This window comes from Chamaea fasciata, unplaced genomic scaffold (genome assembly GCF_029207755.1).
Source record: "Chamaea fasciata isolate MVZ Bird 193981 ecotype frontalis unplaced genomic scaffold, bChaFas1.0.hap1 SCAF_4, whole genome shotgun sequence".
In the NCBI taxonomy this organism is placed as follows: domain Eukaryota; kingdom Metazoa; phylum Chordata; class Aves; order Passeriformes; family Sylviidae; genus Chamaea; species Chamaea fasciata.
Window position 1 is genome coordinate 40,846,736 of NW_027094089.1, and position 14,000 is coordinate 40,860,735.

At 35.6% G+C, this 14,000-nt stretch overlaps 1 protein-coding gene across 2 annotated transcripts in view; it reads left to right on the forward strand.

Annotated features, from left to right (window-relative positions):
• Positions 1-14,000, forward strand: part of DMXL1 (Dmx like 1) — a 77,678-nt gene that overhangs the window by 30,255 nt on the left and 33,423 nt on the right. For both annotated transcript variants that reach the window (XM_066181359.1, XM_066181360.1), the window contains exons 12-23: positions 76-760; positions 1,280-1,401; positions 1,914-2,003; positions 2,306-2,408; positions 4,172-4,288; positions 5,536-5,760; positions 6,399-8,090; positions 8,640-8,750; positions 10,045-10,214; positions 11,400-11,497; positions 12,188-12,353; positions 13,134-13,386. In XM_066181359.1, the coding sequence (XP_066037456.1) occupies positions 76-760; positions 1,280-1,401; positions 1,914-2,003; positions 2,306-2,408; positions 4,172-4,288; positions 5,536-5,760; positions 6,399-8,090; positions 8,640-8,750; positions 10,045-10,214; positions 11,400-11,497; positions 12,188-12,353; positions 13,134-13,386 (3,832 nt within the window). The remainder of the gene's footprint in view (positions 1-75; positions 761-1,279; positions 1,402-1,913; positions 2,004-2,305; positions 2,409-4,171; positions 4,289-5,535; positions 5,761-6,398; positions 8,091-8,639; positions 8,751-10,044; positions 10,215-11,399; positions 11,498-12,187; positions 12,354-13,133; positions 13,387-14,000) is intronic.

Genomic DNA, 14,000 nt, shown 5'->3' on the forward strand with positions numbered 1-14,000 from the left:
CTGCATTTTACATTGATGTTCAGTGAGAAGTATGATGGGAACTCTAATACTTATTCTTTTTTCTTAAAATTGCAGGTGTCATTTGTCTCAAGAATTCCTGTTGCATTTCCAACAGGTGATGCAAACTCTCTCTGCAGAAGTATAGTGATGTATGCTTGTACCAAAAATGTTGACTTAGCTATTCAACAAGGCAAACAAAAGCCTCCTGGCCTTACACGATCTTCATCTATGCTTATCTCTTCTGGACACAGTAAATCAACCAACAGCTTAAAACTTAGTATCTTCACACCTAACGTTATGATGATTTCCAAACATGCAGATGGATCACTGAACCAGTGGCTAGTGAGTTTTGCTGAAGAATCTGCTTTTTCAACTGTACTCAGTATTTCACACAAATACCGGTATTGTGGTCACCGTTTTCATCTTAATGACTTGGCTTGCCATTCAGTGTTACCACTCCTGCTTACAACCTCACATCACAATGCTCTAATTTCACCAGATGTTGAGAAAGCACTACAGGCAAATGATTATTTTAAGTCTCAGGAGTCACCAGTAAGATCTCAGAGTAGAGGCAATGCAAATGTGACATCCCAGGATCCCAACGCAGTTTACAGTGAACTTATCCTTTGGAGAGTCGATCCTGTTGGGCCTTTGTCCTTCTCTGGTGGAGTTTCTGAACTTGCTCGGATCAATTCTCTTCATGTTTCAGCTTTTTCTAATGTTGCATGGCTGCCCACACTTATACCCAGCTATTGCCTTGGTGAGTTTCATTTTCTGATTATTGATGTGTTCTAGAATAAAATTAATATAACCTAATAATGCTCTTAAATAAATAATACAGATATACTTGAATGTACTGGAAAAAATGTTGAGCATCGGTCCTTTATTTCACAAATTTTCAAGCTGCTGATACTTGGGAATTCTTTATTCCTATGTATAAAGTTTCTCTATTGTTCTGTTTTATTTTATGTATTTGATATTTTAGGAGGTTATGCAGTAAAGTTCTTAGATACTAGTGCATACATCATAGCATGTTGAAGATTTAAAAGCTGACGGAGATTTAGCTCTACTTTGCAAGTGGAATTCTTATTTCCTTTCATATACTTTGATTTGGTTGTTAAGCACAGCTTTAAACTTTGCAGTTCTTGCTTGTGAGGAGATTTTCTTTATGCTGTGTTGATTTTCATCGTAACTTTGAAAATGCCTGTTGTCAAAAAACAAAAAAGGAAGCCACATGGTGTTTGAATATTTGAGCACTTTCTACCTTCCTGCTTTTTAGGTGCATACTGTAATTCTCCAAGTGCCTGCTTTGTGGCTAGTGATGGACAGCATTTAAGATTATATCAAGCTGTAATAGATGCTAAGAAACTTCTGTGTGAGCTCTCCAATCCAGAAATTTCTGTAAGTGAAAAGCCATCTCAAATTTTTGCATGTTACGACTTCATTCAGTTGCACTAGGCTCTGATTTGGTGACTGACTAAGCTGGATGCTGAGGATTTCACAGGTTATTCTTCTTGTAAAAACAGATTACATAAAGCTTTTTTTAGCTATACTGTATTTCATTTAATCTCAAACTCTGCATACTGAGGCAGGCCAAGGTTTGATTGGGAAATATCTGTGAAATGCATGCACCACAAGGAATAATAACTGTGGGAAAAGTTGAGATGACAATGTAGCTTTTGGGGAAAGGACAATAAATTGCTGATGTGGGGCTTTCCAGATACTTTTGCCATCAAAACCAAATGTGCTCTTCTTAAAACAGGGAATATTACCTGTGTTCTTACTGAATCACAACTAGTGTATATTTAATGTTTTAGTTAACATTTGCATAGTGATGTTGCACCTTTCTAGAAGGTTGTGCCACAGAAATGCGTAAGAGTTAATGAGACCACCCCCTAATTCTTTTCAAACAGAAATATGTTGGTGAAGTTTTTAACATCATAAGTCAGCAATCTACTGCTCGCCCGGGATGTATCATTGAACTGGATGCCATCACAGAGCTTGTAAGATCTTTCGCTATATTCATTTTACAAATAACTTTTTAAAAAGCGTTAATAATAAAGGCAATACCTGTAGCTGTCCATTTGGTAAATTTGGAGTACTTAGATTGTTTTTGACATACTCTTGTACATGTTTTTAACAGTACCTGTTAATAAAAAGAATGTGAGTAATGAAGGTGCATTTTCATAAAGAGTCTTCTGTGTTGATGTGTTTAACTTTGCAAGTTAAAAGCTCCCGTGCTAGAGAGCAATCTTGAAAAGTATACGCCAGGATGTTCACTTCTTGTGTATTTTTACTTCCTTAGCATGGCCGGAAAACACAGTTATTCCATGTTTTTCAAGAAGACTTTATTTTAAATAACCAGGAGAAGGAAATGCCTTCAAAGAAGAACAGTTTATCAGACTCTGGTAAAAAATTTTTTTCACAGAACATTGAAGGCAGTGTTTTATTTTTCATTCCACCAACGAAAAAGAACTTGTTAAATGTCTTTTATCATTTTAGTGTCAAATACCTTAATTTGAGATCTTCAGAAGAACATTTAGTCTAATGAAACTCATGAGTGTTTCATTTCCTTTGAGCTGTGTGCCACCAAATTTTAGATCAACTGTTTTAAATCACAAGATACCCATTGTGTCCTGTGTTAAGCAGTCCCTTAAATGAAGAGGGAAAGAGTTTTAAATGTGTAGCCTGTACTTGCAGGGTATGACATAGACAAAACTTACTGTATCCTTTCATGGTGGATGCTCTTCTTTTACATCAGCTAAATATTGCTCCTCAGGCCTTGACTGGTACAACAAATGGCAAGCCAAACAATTCCTCCTCACTATAATATTCTGAGTAGTATGTGCGTTTGTAAGTCCTTGGACAGATCTGAATTGCTCTGGAAAAAAATGATTAGTTTTCCTTGATGAAGTGCCTCAGTTATTTTGTTATATAGGCATCACATTGTTCTGTTCCAATGAAACAATGTATGGGGGGAAAAGGGGGCAGAGTAAAGTTTGTGAAACCAGGTTTTCTGCAATACTAGATGGAGTCCTGAATGGACAGGCGCAGAGTTGTGGAAAAGTGTCAAAGGAATCAAGGGAAACATTAAATTAACTGGATATACATAGTGATTATTTGGGAACTGGCTGTTTCTACCTGAGGAAGAGATTTGGAGTAGTGGAGATAATCCCAACCCTCAGTGGAGTTCAAAAATACAGTTGAGATGTTGAAAATAAGAAACAAAATAGAGAACATAAAAAGTGTTACTCTACAGCATAATTGTATATTTACATCTTGTGTATGATACACAGATATAATTTTAGAAGAAATATGGGAATATTTGATCTTAGACAACCATATGCATCTGTATGTGTTCTGTAAGTCTGTAATAAAGTGCTGCATGCCATCTATGTAAGGAATTGGGCTAAATGAAGCCTTTGAAAAACTATTAAATAAGAGCTGTATCCTTTGCATGCATTCTAATTTGAAATTGTTTTCTAGTACTTTCTTCTTTCCTCTTTAATAATGCACGAAGGTAGTTATCTCATGTTGTTTTTAAAAAGAACAAATTCACTTACATTTTCCTATGGTACCATAAGCACTGCAATGTGAAAAGCACAGGGCAAATCCAGCTTATTCTTGATAATGTTTTTATGTATTCATACACCTAAAGGGTCAGAGGAATCATGGAGGAAAAGGAGTCCCTAAATCAACTATTCCTTCTTGGTCCAAATTGGTTGACTTTGATGTGAAGGGAAGAGAATACCTGGGTGATCTCTCCAGAAATGGGCACCTATTGATAGTACAACTCACATTGTCTTTTTTTTGTGTAAAACTAGAGCAAATAAATTCTTAGGAAGAACCATTGTATCTCTTGTGTTCTAGACTATACTGTACTGCTAGTACATTCTGGGATTTAACTTTACACATAGCAAAGTCAGGTAAATATGTTGTCATCTCTCAAAGAAAGTATTGTCAGTTCTTGCATGAGTGTATCTCTAATTGTAGTGTTTATTGTTTGTGGTAAAAAAACTGAGAAAGCTACTGTAACAGTTGGATATAGTCAGACCATTGCATTTCAGTATTTGTTCATGTTAGCTTAATGTAATAATTTGCTAGCCAGCAAAATTTAGTTTTGCGTTCAGGTGAATAACCCCTAAGGTCTTCCTGTTCTCAATTTTACCAGGAAACCAGCAGAAAGGATTCTCTGAAAAATTCTACTTAATAGTGATAGAGTATACACAAAACCATTCATTACTACATATGTGGCATTTACATTTGAAGGCAATTCCTGTCTCAGTAGGTAAGCCCTCTTTCTTGTTGTTTTCTTTTTAAAAAGCTGCTGTCTAGTGAGTATCTGCTGTTCAGTGTAATCTAAAATGTTTCATCTTTTTGAAAAAATTATGTGTTTGATTACAGGATTTTACCACAGACATTCTTTATTGATTACCTAATCTTCTGATTGCTGAAACTGTTCAGTTGAGTCTGAGGCTGGAGTTTGGTATTTTTTGTGCATTTTGAGGCCAGATATGCTTAACTGGCTTTAATACAATTTAATGGTTAAGATGTTTTGCTTTTTGAAAGTTTTTGTTCTGCAATTTTTGAGTTTATGCATACGTTTTAAATAGAACTGTAGTCTGAAGCACTTAAGCATCAGTGATGGCATTACAATTCTAAACAATTTTGATGTTCTGAAATCTGATGGTTCTCTTTCAAACTACCAAACTACCTCTAAAACGATAAAGTTTTAAGGAAAGATAAGATACACTTTGGTAGTTTACTGTTAACATTTAAAGATTTTAAGAAACACAAATCTGATACCACTTACCAGAGGAATCTGTTATAATGCATGTTTCTGTCAATTAAACTAAATTAGCATTTCTTTGTGGTGCTGTCAAATGAGAGAAAAAACGTTACTGCAATTAGTTTATAAGGTAGTGAGAATAATACGGATCTAAATTTTCTGATGTCCTTATGTCATGAGGAGATTACTGACAAGGCTTTTCAGCGAATCTGTTGGAAATTTTCGCGTTCCATTTCCATTAATTTCATACTTCAGCTATTATGTTTTATTTAAAAAGGGAAGCATTCATTTCACATTCTCTGAGAGCCTATTTTTTAATGAATGAAAAAAGCTGTTATTAAAACTTTTCTGTGAAATAACTTTCACCGATTTGTAAGCTGTAAGACATGAAGGTCTTAATTTAATTTTCCCTAGCTGCAGGTATTCTGCGCTTACTGAAACCTTATTTTCAGTGGATAACCACATATATTTCTCTTTGACTGGAGTTTTGGTCTTTTTGGTCATGCTTTGATTGTTTTATAATCTCTCAACAGTTCTAGAATCACAGAAGTATTTAATGTGAGATGTTGTAGCATTTCTCTTTAAACCTGAATACAAAAATGCATTTCATTAAAATGAATGTAAAATTTTAAGTCAGGTTTTGTATGTCTCTTCTGGTACTATTAATGTAAGTAAAATAACTAGTTACATTAAAAGAAGTCATTGATCTTTTAAAATTAACAATTGAAACTTTTTTTTTTTTTTAGATGAAAAGATAGGTTCAAATCCACCTGAAGAAGCAACAGAAACAGAAGAATCATATTCTTCATCAGATCCAGAGAAGATCCAATCACCTTTCACTCAAAAGTATCAGGCCTGTAGAGCAAACCTTCAGAGCACCAGCTGGCTTACTCTGTCTTCCAAAATGGTGTATAGTCAAGAGTTGACTATGCCAGAAGGAGTAGAAATAATAAGCGTAAAGCCATCAGCAGGTTTGCCATCTCTTTTAAAAGAGTGAAATAGGGCATCTCTGGCTTTCTGACTTTGGTCTTAAAATAGAAACAAAGTAGTAGTAAGTTTTGGATTTGTTGTTAGGTTTGGGTATGTGTCAGTGAATCCAATAAAGGTTTGCAAAAATGTACTTCCCCTGACTTGATATCTCAGTCCTGGAACTAACACTAAATTTAAGCTCTTACTTAACGTATATTTACCGCATTCCACGTTCTTGCAAAAAATAGAATAGTGGAAACATAAATTTTGTTTTGCAGTCATTCATGAAATTTATTGTAGGATCTGTACTTAAATGTTAAGATTTTCGTCAGTAGTCTTTCTAAAACACAGGTTTAGATTATTCAGTGGAGAAATCCTTGTTTGATAGAGGAGAATATGTATTAATATTCATGTTTAAATAATATAATTTGACTCCTCTCTAGAGCACAAAACGCAATCAAAGGGTAAAATGGTTTCATGGTATTTTTGACATATTGCCTCCTTTGCGAGGCCTTGTAAATTACCTCTTTGTGAGGAAGTAGTAATATTTTTTTTAATTTGTAGTAATAGAATGGTGGCTGAATAAAAATTTTGCTTTTTAGTATTTCCTCCAGTAAAAATGTATTTTCCTTCATTTTAGGACATCTCAGTTCTTCTTCCGTATATCCTGTTTGTCGTGCACCTTATCTGCTGGCTACTTCCTGCTCTGATGGAAAAGTTCGATTCTGGAGATGCAGGGTTGAATCATCAATGTATTCCATGCCACAGTATGGCACAGACAGTGATGTTAAATATGTATGGGAAGAATGGCCATTACTGATCGAGGATGGACTTCCTAGTAGTAGTGCTATTAATGTTCCAGGGAGGCCAACTGATGTCAGCTGTGCACACACAAACAGATTAGCAGTAGCATACAAGCAGGCAGCATCTGGAAATAGCCATCTTTCTCAAGATTTTGTGATGCATGTTAGTATTTTTGAATGTGAGTCTACAGGAGGTTCTTCTTGGACTTTAGAACAGACACTTAATTTAGATGAGATAGGCAACATGTTGGACTCTAGTGTTACTGTGGATAGTGATTTAGTGGCAGATAACCAACAAGATACTTCTTTGTCTCATGGCGGGAATATTATATCCAACACTAAGCACTTGGTACACTTAGATTGGATGTCTAGGGAAGATGGTTCACATATTCTGACAGTGGGAATTGGATCAAAACTTTATATGTTTGGTCAGGTGTCCGGGAAGATACAAGAACAAAATGGTAATGAGATTGTAGCAATCTCACACAGTGGCAGTCCTAAGGCTGCAACCCTTTCTGGGTTTGTTTTGCTGCGTTGTGTTGACTTAGTTTCATCTGTGGAGGGGTCACCTCCTTTTCCTGTATCCTTGTCTTGGGTGCGTGATGGCATTCTGGTAGTTGGAATGGATTGTGAAATGCATGTTTATTCCCAGTGGCAATCTCCTTCTAAGCAGGAACTAGTTAGTACAGATTCCTACACTGGAAGTATGCCATGTGTAACTAGCTTCATGAAACAAAGCCAGTCAGCTGCCTCAAGTCTGCATCCACCAAAGAGAACCTTGACAAGATCTATAACCAGCCTTGCACAGAAACTTAGTGGGAAAAGGTCTGCCTCTGATCTGTCTGTGGAAATGGAAGATTCTGGTCTTTTTGAAGCAGCTCATACCTTATCTCCAACTTTACCTCAGTATCATCCGTATCAACTGTTGGAACTCATGGATCTTGGTAAAGTACGGAGAGCAAAGGCCATTCTGTCCCATTTGGTGAAGTGCATTGCTGGAGAAGTTGTTCTTATAAATGAGTCTGAGTCTAATCATGACAGGAGGCACAGATCTCTGATGATCAGTGCTAGTGGAAGTACTGCAAGAGATCCCAAAATGTTCAGCAAAACAAAGACTACAGACTATATTGAAATAGACTCTGTTCCACCATTGCCTCTGTATGCTCTGCTTGCTGCGGATGATGATTCATCTTATTCCTGTTCAGAAAAGTCCAATAATCAGAATAGTCAAAATAAAAAGGGTGTGCCCAATGACAGTTACGAAAATCTCTTCCAAAATAGTGTTGTAAGTACAGATGACCTTGTCACATTTGAGGCAGATGAAGACAGTTCAAAACCAAAAGTCATTGATCTTTCTCAATACAGCCCAACTTATTTTGGACCAGAACATGCTCAAGTTCTGTCTCGTCACTTGCTTCATTCAAGCTTGCCAGGTCTGACTAGGATGGAGCAAATGTCATTGATGGCCTTGGCAGATACAATTGCTACTACCAGTACTGACATTGGAGAAAGCAGAGACAGAGGTCAAGGTAAGTTGTCTCTTCCAAGTTAAATGTACTACTGTGCTTCACAGGATTTCTGGGATTTCTTTGCTGGGATTTCTTCCTATATTAGAATATTTTTGTGGCTTGTAAGATGATGATGATGCGCCTTCATTTTATAGTATAATAGTTTCAAGACCAAATGCTTTGATAAAAATAAAATTTTCCTTTACTGCCCAATTATGCCACTGTGAGCCCATCCATGTAGTCCACATACTGTAATTATTTTTAATTCACTTTTGAACAGACAGTAATGACAAATACTTGTTATACTGTGTAGAGAAATTAGAAATAATTTGGTTTTTTTAATATATAAGATTTTTTCTGTTTCTTGTTTTAAACAGAAGAAATAACTTCAAAGTCTTTATATTTGAAATTTTCTTCTTTCTCTTTTCTTGAAGGGGAGAATTATGAACTAAGCTATCATTTACAAATTTAAAGTGTTAGTAGTGACAAAATTAAATTTCTTCTATTAAGACCTATGATACTTACTTGAAGTAATTGCTGTAAAATGTGTGTCAAAATATTAATTTCCAGGTGGAGAAACTCTTGATGAGTGTGGTTTAAAATTTTTACTGGCTGTCCGGCTTCACACCTTTCTGATAACTGCACTTCCTCCTGTGCATCGAGCCCAGCTGCTTCACCAAGGTAGCTGATGTGTTTTATTAGATGAGTTTTAGTGATGTAGCTGCACCTATGAATGGTGTGCTGTTTATGTGCCTCTACAGAATCAGTGATTTATTCATTGGGGTTTTTAAGAAAATATTGTCCAATATGAACGAATACTAGAACAGAAAATATCTTGTTTCGTTCTTGATAAAGGTCTTGGAACTGATTTTTTCTATCAAATTTTTAGTTGGTGGGGGTGTGTTTTTGTTTCCCCAAGTTAAATGGCTTTCTAGTACCATGTTGTTCCAATAACCTTCTGCAGGAATAATGTAATAGAAAACTGTACCAATTTATGTAGGGGTTTGGTACATATTTGGAAAACAAAATTACTGCTCGGACTTTAAATATTTCTAAATACTTACTGTAATTATACAATCAACTATTTCATGTAGGGAGGGTTTTTTGTGTAATTTAACTAGTTCCATCCTGATATTGCAGATGACAGAACAAGGTGAATTTGATTAGTCATAATCAGATCTAAATGACTGGCTATGATTACTCCTTTAGCCGTCATGACAGTTTATAGCATTTGCAATCGCAGGAGTTGTCAGCTGACCCCTCAGCTGAATCACAGTTTGAATTTGCCAGGACTGCCACAGCAGATTATTGCAGAATTAGCTTTCTGATGGAGTAATTTTAGTTGAGATACTTCTGCTTCTGGTGAGCTCAGAAATTGGTGAGAATGAGAAGTGCCCCCAGGGCACATACGGAAGTGTTTTTTCACAAAGAAGCATCTGGCCCCCTCACTAGAGTTGCAGTTATCTATAGCCAGCTATGTGTTGCTTACTAATTGCCATATTCCTTGTGAGATTTTTTAATTTCAAGTTTTCTTTTGTATCTCTATCCCCAAAGGTGTTTTTGCTCTGATTATCTGAAACTTGTGCATTTTCTAATCCAAGTCAAAGTAGTGAACTGATCTTTCAAAATTTTGAAAAATTTAATCTGTGCACTTTGTGTCATGGCTAATCGTAGTGTCACTTACTATCTGTATATTGGAGCTTCATAGAGAAATTCTGTTCTTTGCAAGCTTAAAGAGTTTGCAGATGAAAAATTGTTTCCAGTTGTGTGATTTTTCTGTAATATTTGATATGGTGTCCTGACAAATACTCTTAAATTTCTGTTGCCTCATCAGCAATGCACTTAAAAATCCAAAACAAGCTGTTTGACCTTCTTCCCTTCTCCCTTTCCTACCCTCTTGTCTTCAGATTCTGGATTATTTTATTAATAAATATCTTGTGAATTTTCTTTTCTTTTTTAAATGTTTATTATATAGGCTTATCTACTAGTCACTTTGCCTGGGCATTCCATTCTGTAGCAGAGGAAGAACTCCTGAGTATGCTCCCTGCAGTGCAGAAGGGAGATCCATCATGGTCAGAGCTCAGAGCTATGGGTATAGGATGGTGGGTTCGAAACATCCACAGCCTGCGGAAATGCATGGAAAAGGTAGAAACATAGCATTCTAAAAAATAAACCAGCAAAATCTTTCCAAACAGCTGTTCTTCAATGTTTACCTTCTATTTATGTAGTTTTAAGTTTTTAGATAATGAAGTTTTTCTGAATGTTTCATGCTGTATTTTTTTGTATCTATACTTTTCTGTATGAGTCCGAACTTCCGTATTTAGCGAAATTTTTTTAGTACTTTAGACTTCAAATTCCAGTGTACATTTTTTGCTCTTAGATACTCCATCTTAAAGGTAATATTGTACAAGGCTTATTGTGGATGCTTAAGATACAGGTGGAGCATGTAGTTGTTTTTTATAGCAAAATTGAGAAACAAGTTCTGGGAAAAGGTTGTTCTTAGAAACCTTTCAGATGTGGGAATAACTTAAATATAGTATCTGTCTGGCAAATTGATTATTTTCCATGATAAACAAACCTATTTGTTTTGTTTTGTTTTGTTTTGTTTTGGCTTGCTGGGTTTTTTGTTTGAGGGTTTTGTTGGGTTTTTTATATTAAATATTTTAATCATTAGAGATGTGGCAATAAGCCTAACCTCATTATCACTTGTTTTAAGCTCTTGGAAAAGCCAAGTGTGTTGAGCTAGAAAATGACATGCACAAGATACTTTGACTACAAAGCACAAAGTGGTAAAATGCATGTCTCTACTTTTTCTTTTAAATCTTCAGTAATTATCACTTTGTGAAACTTAACTGCCTTGCATTAAAAAAATTCCAGGTATTGTGGGCCTGAGTTTAAGATTATCCTACATGGGACTTGAACTATTCTTGCTGCCACTTACCCTTCTTCCTTTCCAACCTCCCAAAGTAATCTATAAACAATTTTTCTCCTGTTGTCACTGGTCGCAGCCTGTTCCTCAAGACTCCATCTGTCCTTTGATTACCAGAGTAACCAGTAAAATAATTTTGCTATTATTTTAGAAACTGTTTTCAGATATAGGGATTCCCATTTGATCTGCAAAAAAGCTTCTAGAACTGGAAGAGCATGAGTTAAGTGATATCAAATGGGCTGTTGTATCTTGACATGTTCTTACATCAGACTCATAATGACAGGACAGAATTAAAGAGAACTTCCAAGCACTGTGGCGTATGGGATGCCAGAAGCAACAGAAGTTTATTTTAAATTAATTTAAATTGTGGTTGTTTTCTTGCTTTCAAACTGTCTTCTCAGGTGGCTAAAGCGGCTTTCCAACGAAACAACGATCCACTTGATGCTGCCATTTTTTACCTTGCGATGAAGAAGAAGGCTGTTATCTGGGGATTATACAGGTATTCAAGCTCTTACATGGAATTTCACACTGTCTAGTATAATTTTGGGGAAAAAAGTTCAATGTGGTGGTAATCCAAAGGAAGCAGAAATACTACCATTGAAAGCTGAGGATTTGATTTCTAAACTAATCATTACGTTGAATGAGTAATTTCTAACCTTCTTACATTTACTAAAGGAATTTAGTTGCTATTTCTGAAGGTAGATGCTGCAAGTTTTATTCTCAAATCTTCTGTAATTTCAATTACTGCTTAATTCTGATTTACTTTTGAGGATGGCACTGTAATGTATGAAATGTCATGCCTATCTTTTACATAAGTGTGTGTTGTTAAAAATTTTACCTTTAGATCAGGGGACTGACTTGTGTCTTTCTAACTGATGTTTTATAATACAGCATTCAGTGTTGCAAACCTTCTGAAAACTAATTTGTGTTGTCACTTAAGAGCTCACCTTAAGAAAAATGAGATTTTCTGTATTTGTATTAGGTTATTGAAAATACTGTTATGTTTCTTATTTACTGAAGTTTCTACTATTTTTAAGTATGTAGCCTTCTCACCTCCTAGTGTGGTGAAAAACTCCTCACTTCCTAATGTAAAGATCTATGTAAAATTATACTGACATCTGCAAAAATGAAGAACTGTAGTGAACTAATATAAAGTAAAATGTTTTTATCAATTATGTTCAATATGCAGGTCTCAAAAAGATGCTAAAATGACACAGTTTTTTGGAAACAACTTTACTGAGGACAGATGGCGAAAAGCAGCATTAAAGAATGCTTTTTCTTTGCTTGGCAAACAGCGTTTTGAACATTCTGCAGCATTTTTCCTGTTGGCAGGACACTTAAAAGATGCAGTGGAGGTAATAAAATTTTTAATGTTTAAGACTGTTACATTGTTCTAAATGTACAAATATATTGAATGCATTTTGCATTAGTATGACCCCTGAAGCTTCCTATGCCTTCAATTTGTGCTCTTCTTTCCCATCCCAAATGAATGACAAATACAAACCCTTCATCTTTACATTCTGATTTCTTTTTAGCTGTCATATTACTGATACTGAAAAATGACATGGGTAATTTTTCTGTTCTAATACTAAGGGGCCCACCTGTGATTAACTTCCTTTCAGATTGTCTACCCAGTCCTATAGGAAGACAGCATGGTTTTTCATTAGGAAGTTCCAGAGCTGGTGTTTTGACAGCGATGTGGATTAGCTGCTAGAATCCCTTTACAAAAAACAAAGCAAACAAAAATTATTTCATGGTCTGTTTGAATTGCAAAATTGTGATGAAATTATTCTCTGTGATAACGAAGGATTTGTTTTGTAAAGCTTTCTAGCTAGAACAACCAGAATCCAGAGGTAAGGTGTGGCATGTGCACATTGGCAACGATCTGTTGAAGCTGGTTGATTGCAATTATCTATTGTCATGCCATACTTGAGCTGAAGAAATGCAGATCCAATCTTACGTCTTGTAATACTTAGCTACACCGGTTCTGCTTAGTTCCTGCTCACTTTTTATGGAGTTGATAGACCTACTTATTTTAGTCTGAGCAGATTTATGTCACTTCCTGCCCTGTAATAATTTTAAACTGACGAGAAATGACAAAGTTTGATCTTTTTAATATATTTATTTTTAATTAGGTCTGCCTTGAAAAACTGCATGACATTCAGTTGGCTCTTGTAATATCAAGACTTTATGAATCGGAATTTGAAGTGTCTAGTACTTACAAATCTGTACTACAGAAGAGAGTTTTGGGAAGTGTGTCTACTGGAAAAGAGAGCTCAGGATACATACACTGTGACCCTTTCCTGAGAAGTATGGCATATTGGATTTTGGAAGATTATAGCAAGGCTCTTGACACTTTGATTAAACATTGTGTTGAAGATGAAGGAGGTAAGAATATTAGTATTTGACCTGTTGAGTTGGTTTTATTTGTTCATTTAAACCACAGTTTCTTAAAGCGTCATCTGAGCAAAACCAGGTACCACACAGTTGCTCACCATTGTTAGTAAATAGTTTGCTGTAGCAAGGTTTGTGGACCTTAATAGCAAACATGGTGACTGTATTGTTATTATCCTGTATCCCATGAATGCATACTTTGTCCTTTAAGCATGTGAATATCAGGATAATGGGATGACCCTGCAGTAATGCAGCTGTTTTTCAGAAGCAGTCTAAAGATGAAGAGACAAATTAACTTCTTAAATTAATTCTACTTTTTAGCGGCCTAAGTCAAAATTTCAAATACGTATGATGGTCTGGAGGACATGGTGTTCTGTAGCTTTTGGTCCTTGGTAACAGCTGACTACAATAATAGACTACCAACAGAAAGATTTTGATACTTAAAATAGTACAAGGAGGCCCATGTGCTGCCTGAAAAAGCACGTAAGTCTCCTAGAGCAGTTCATTTCTATGTTCACTTGCTGGCTTTATAGGCCTTCTAAGAATTAGTTGTATTTTTCCTAAAGGTGGTGTTTTCATTGATGTTAAATACTTCAGGTCCATGGTAG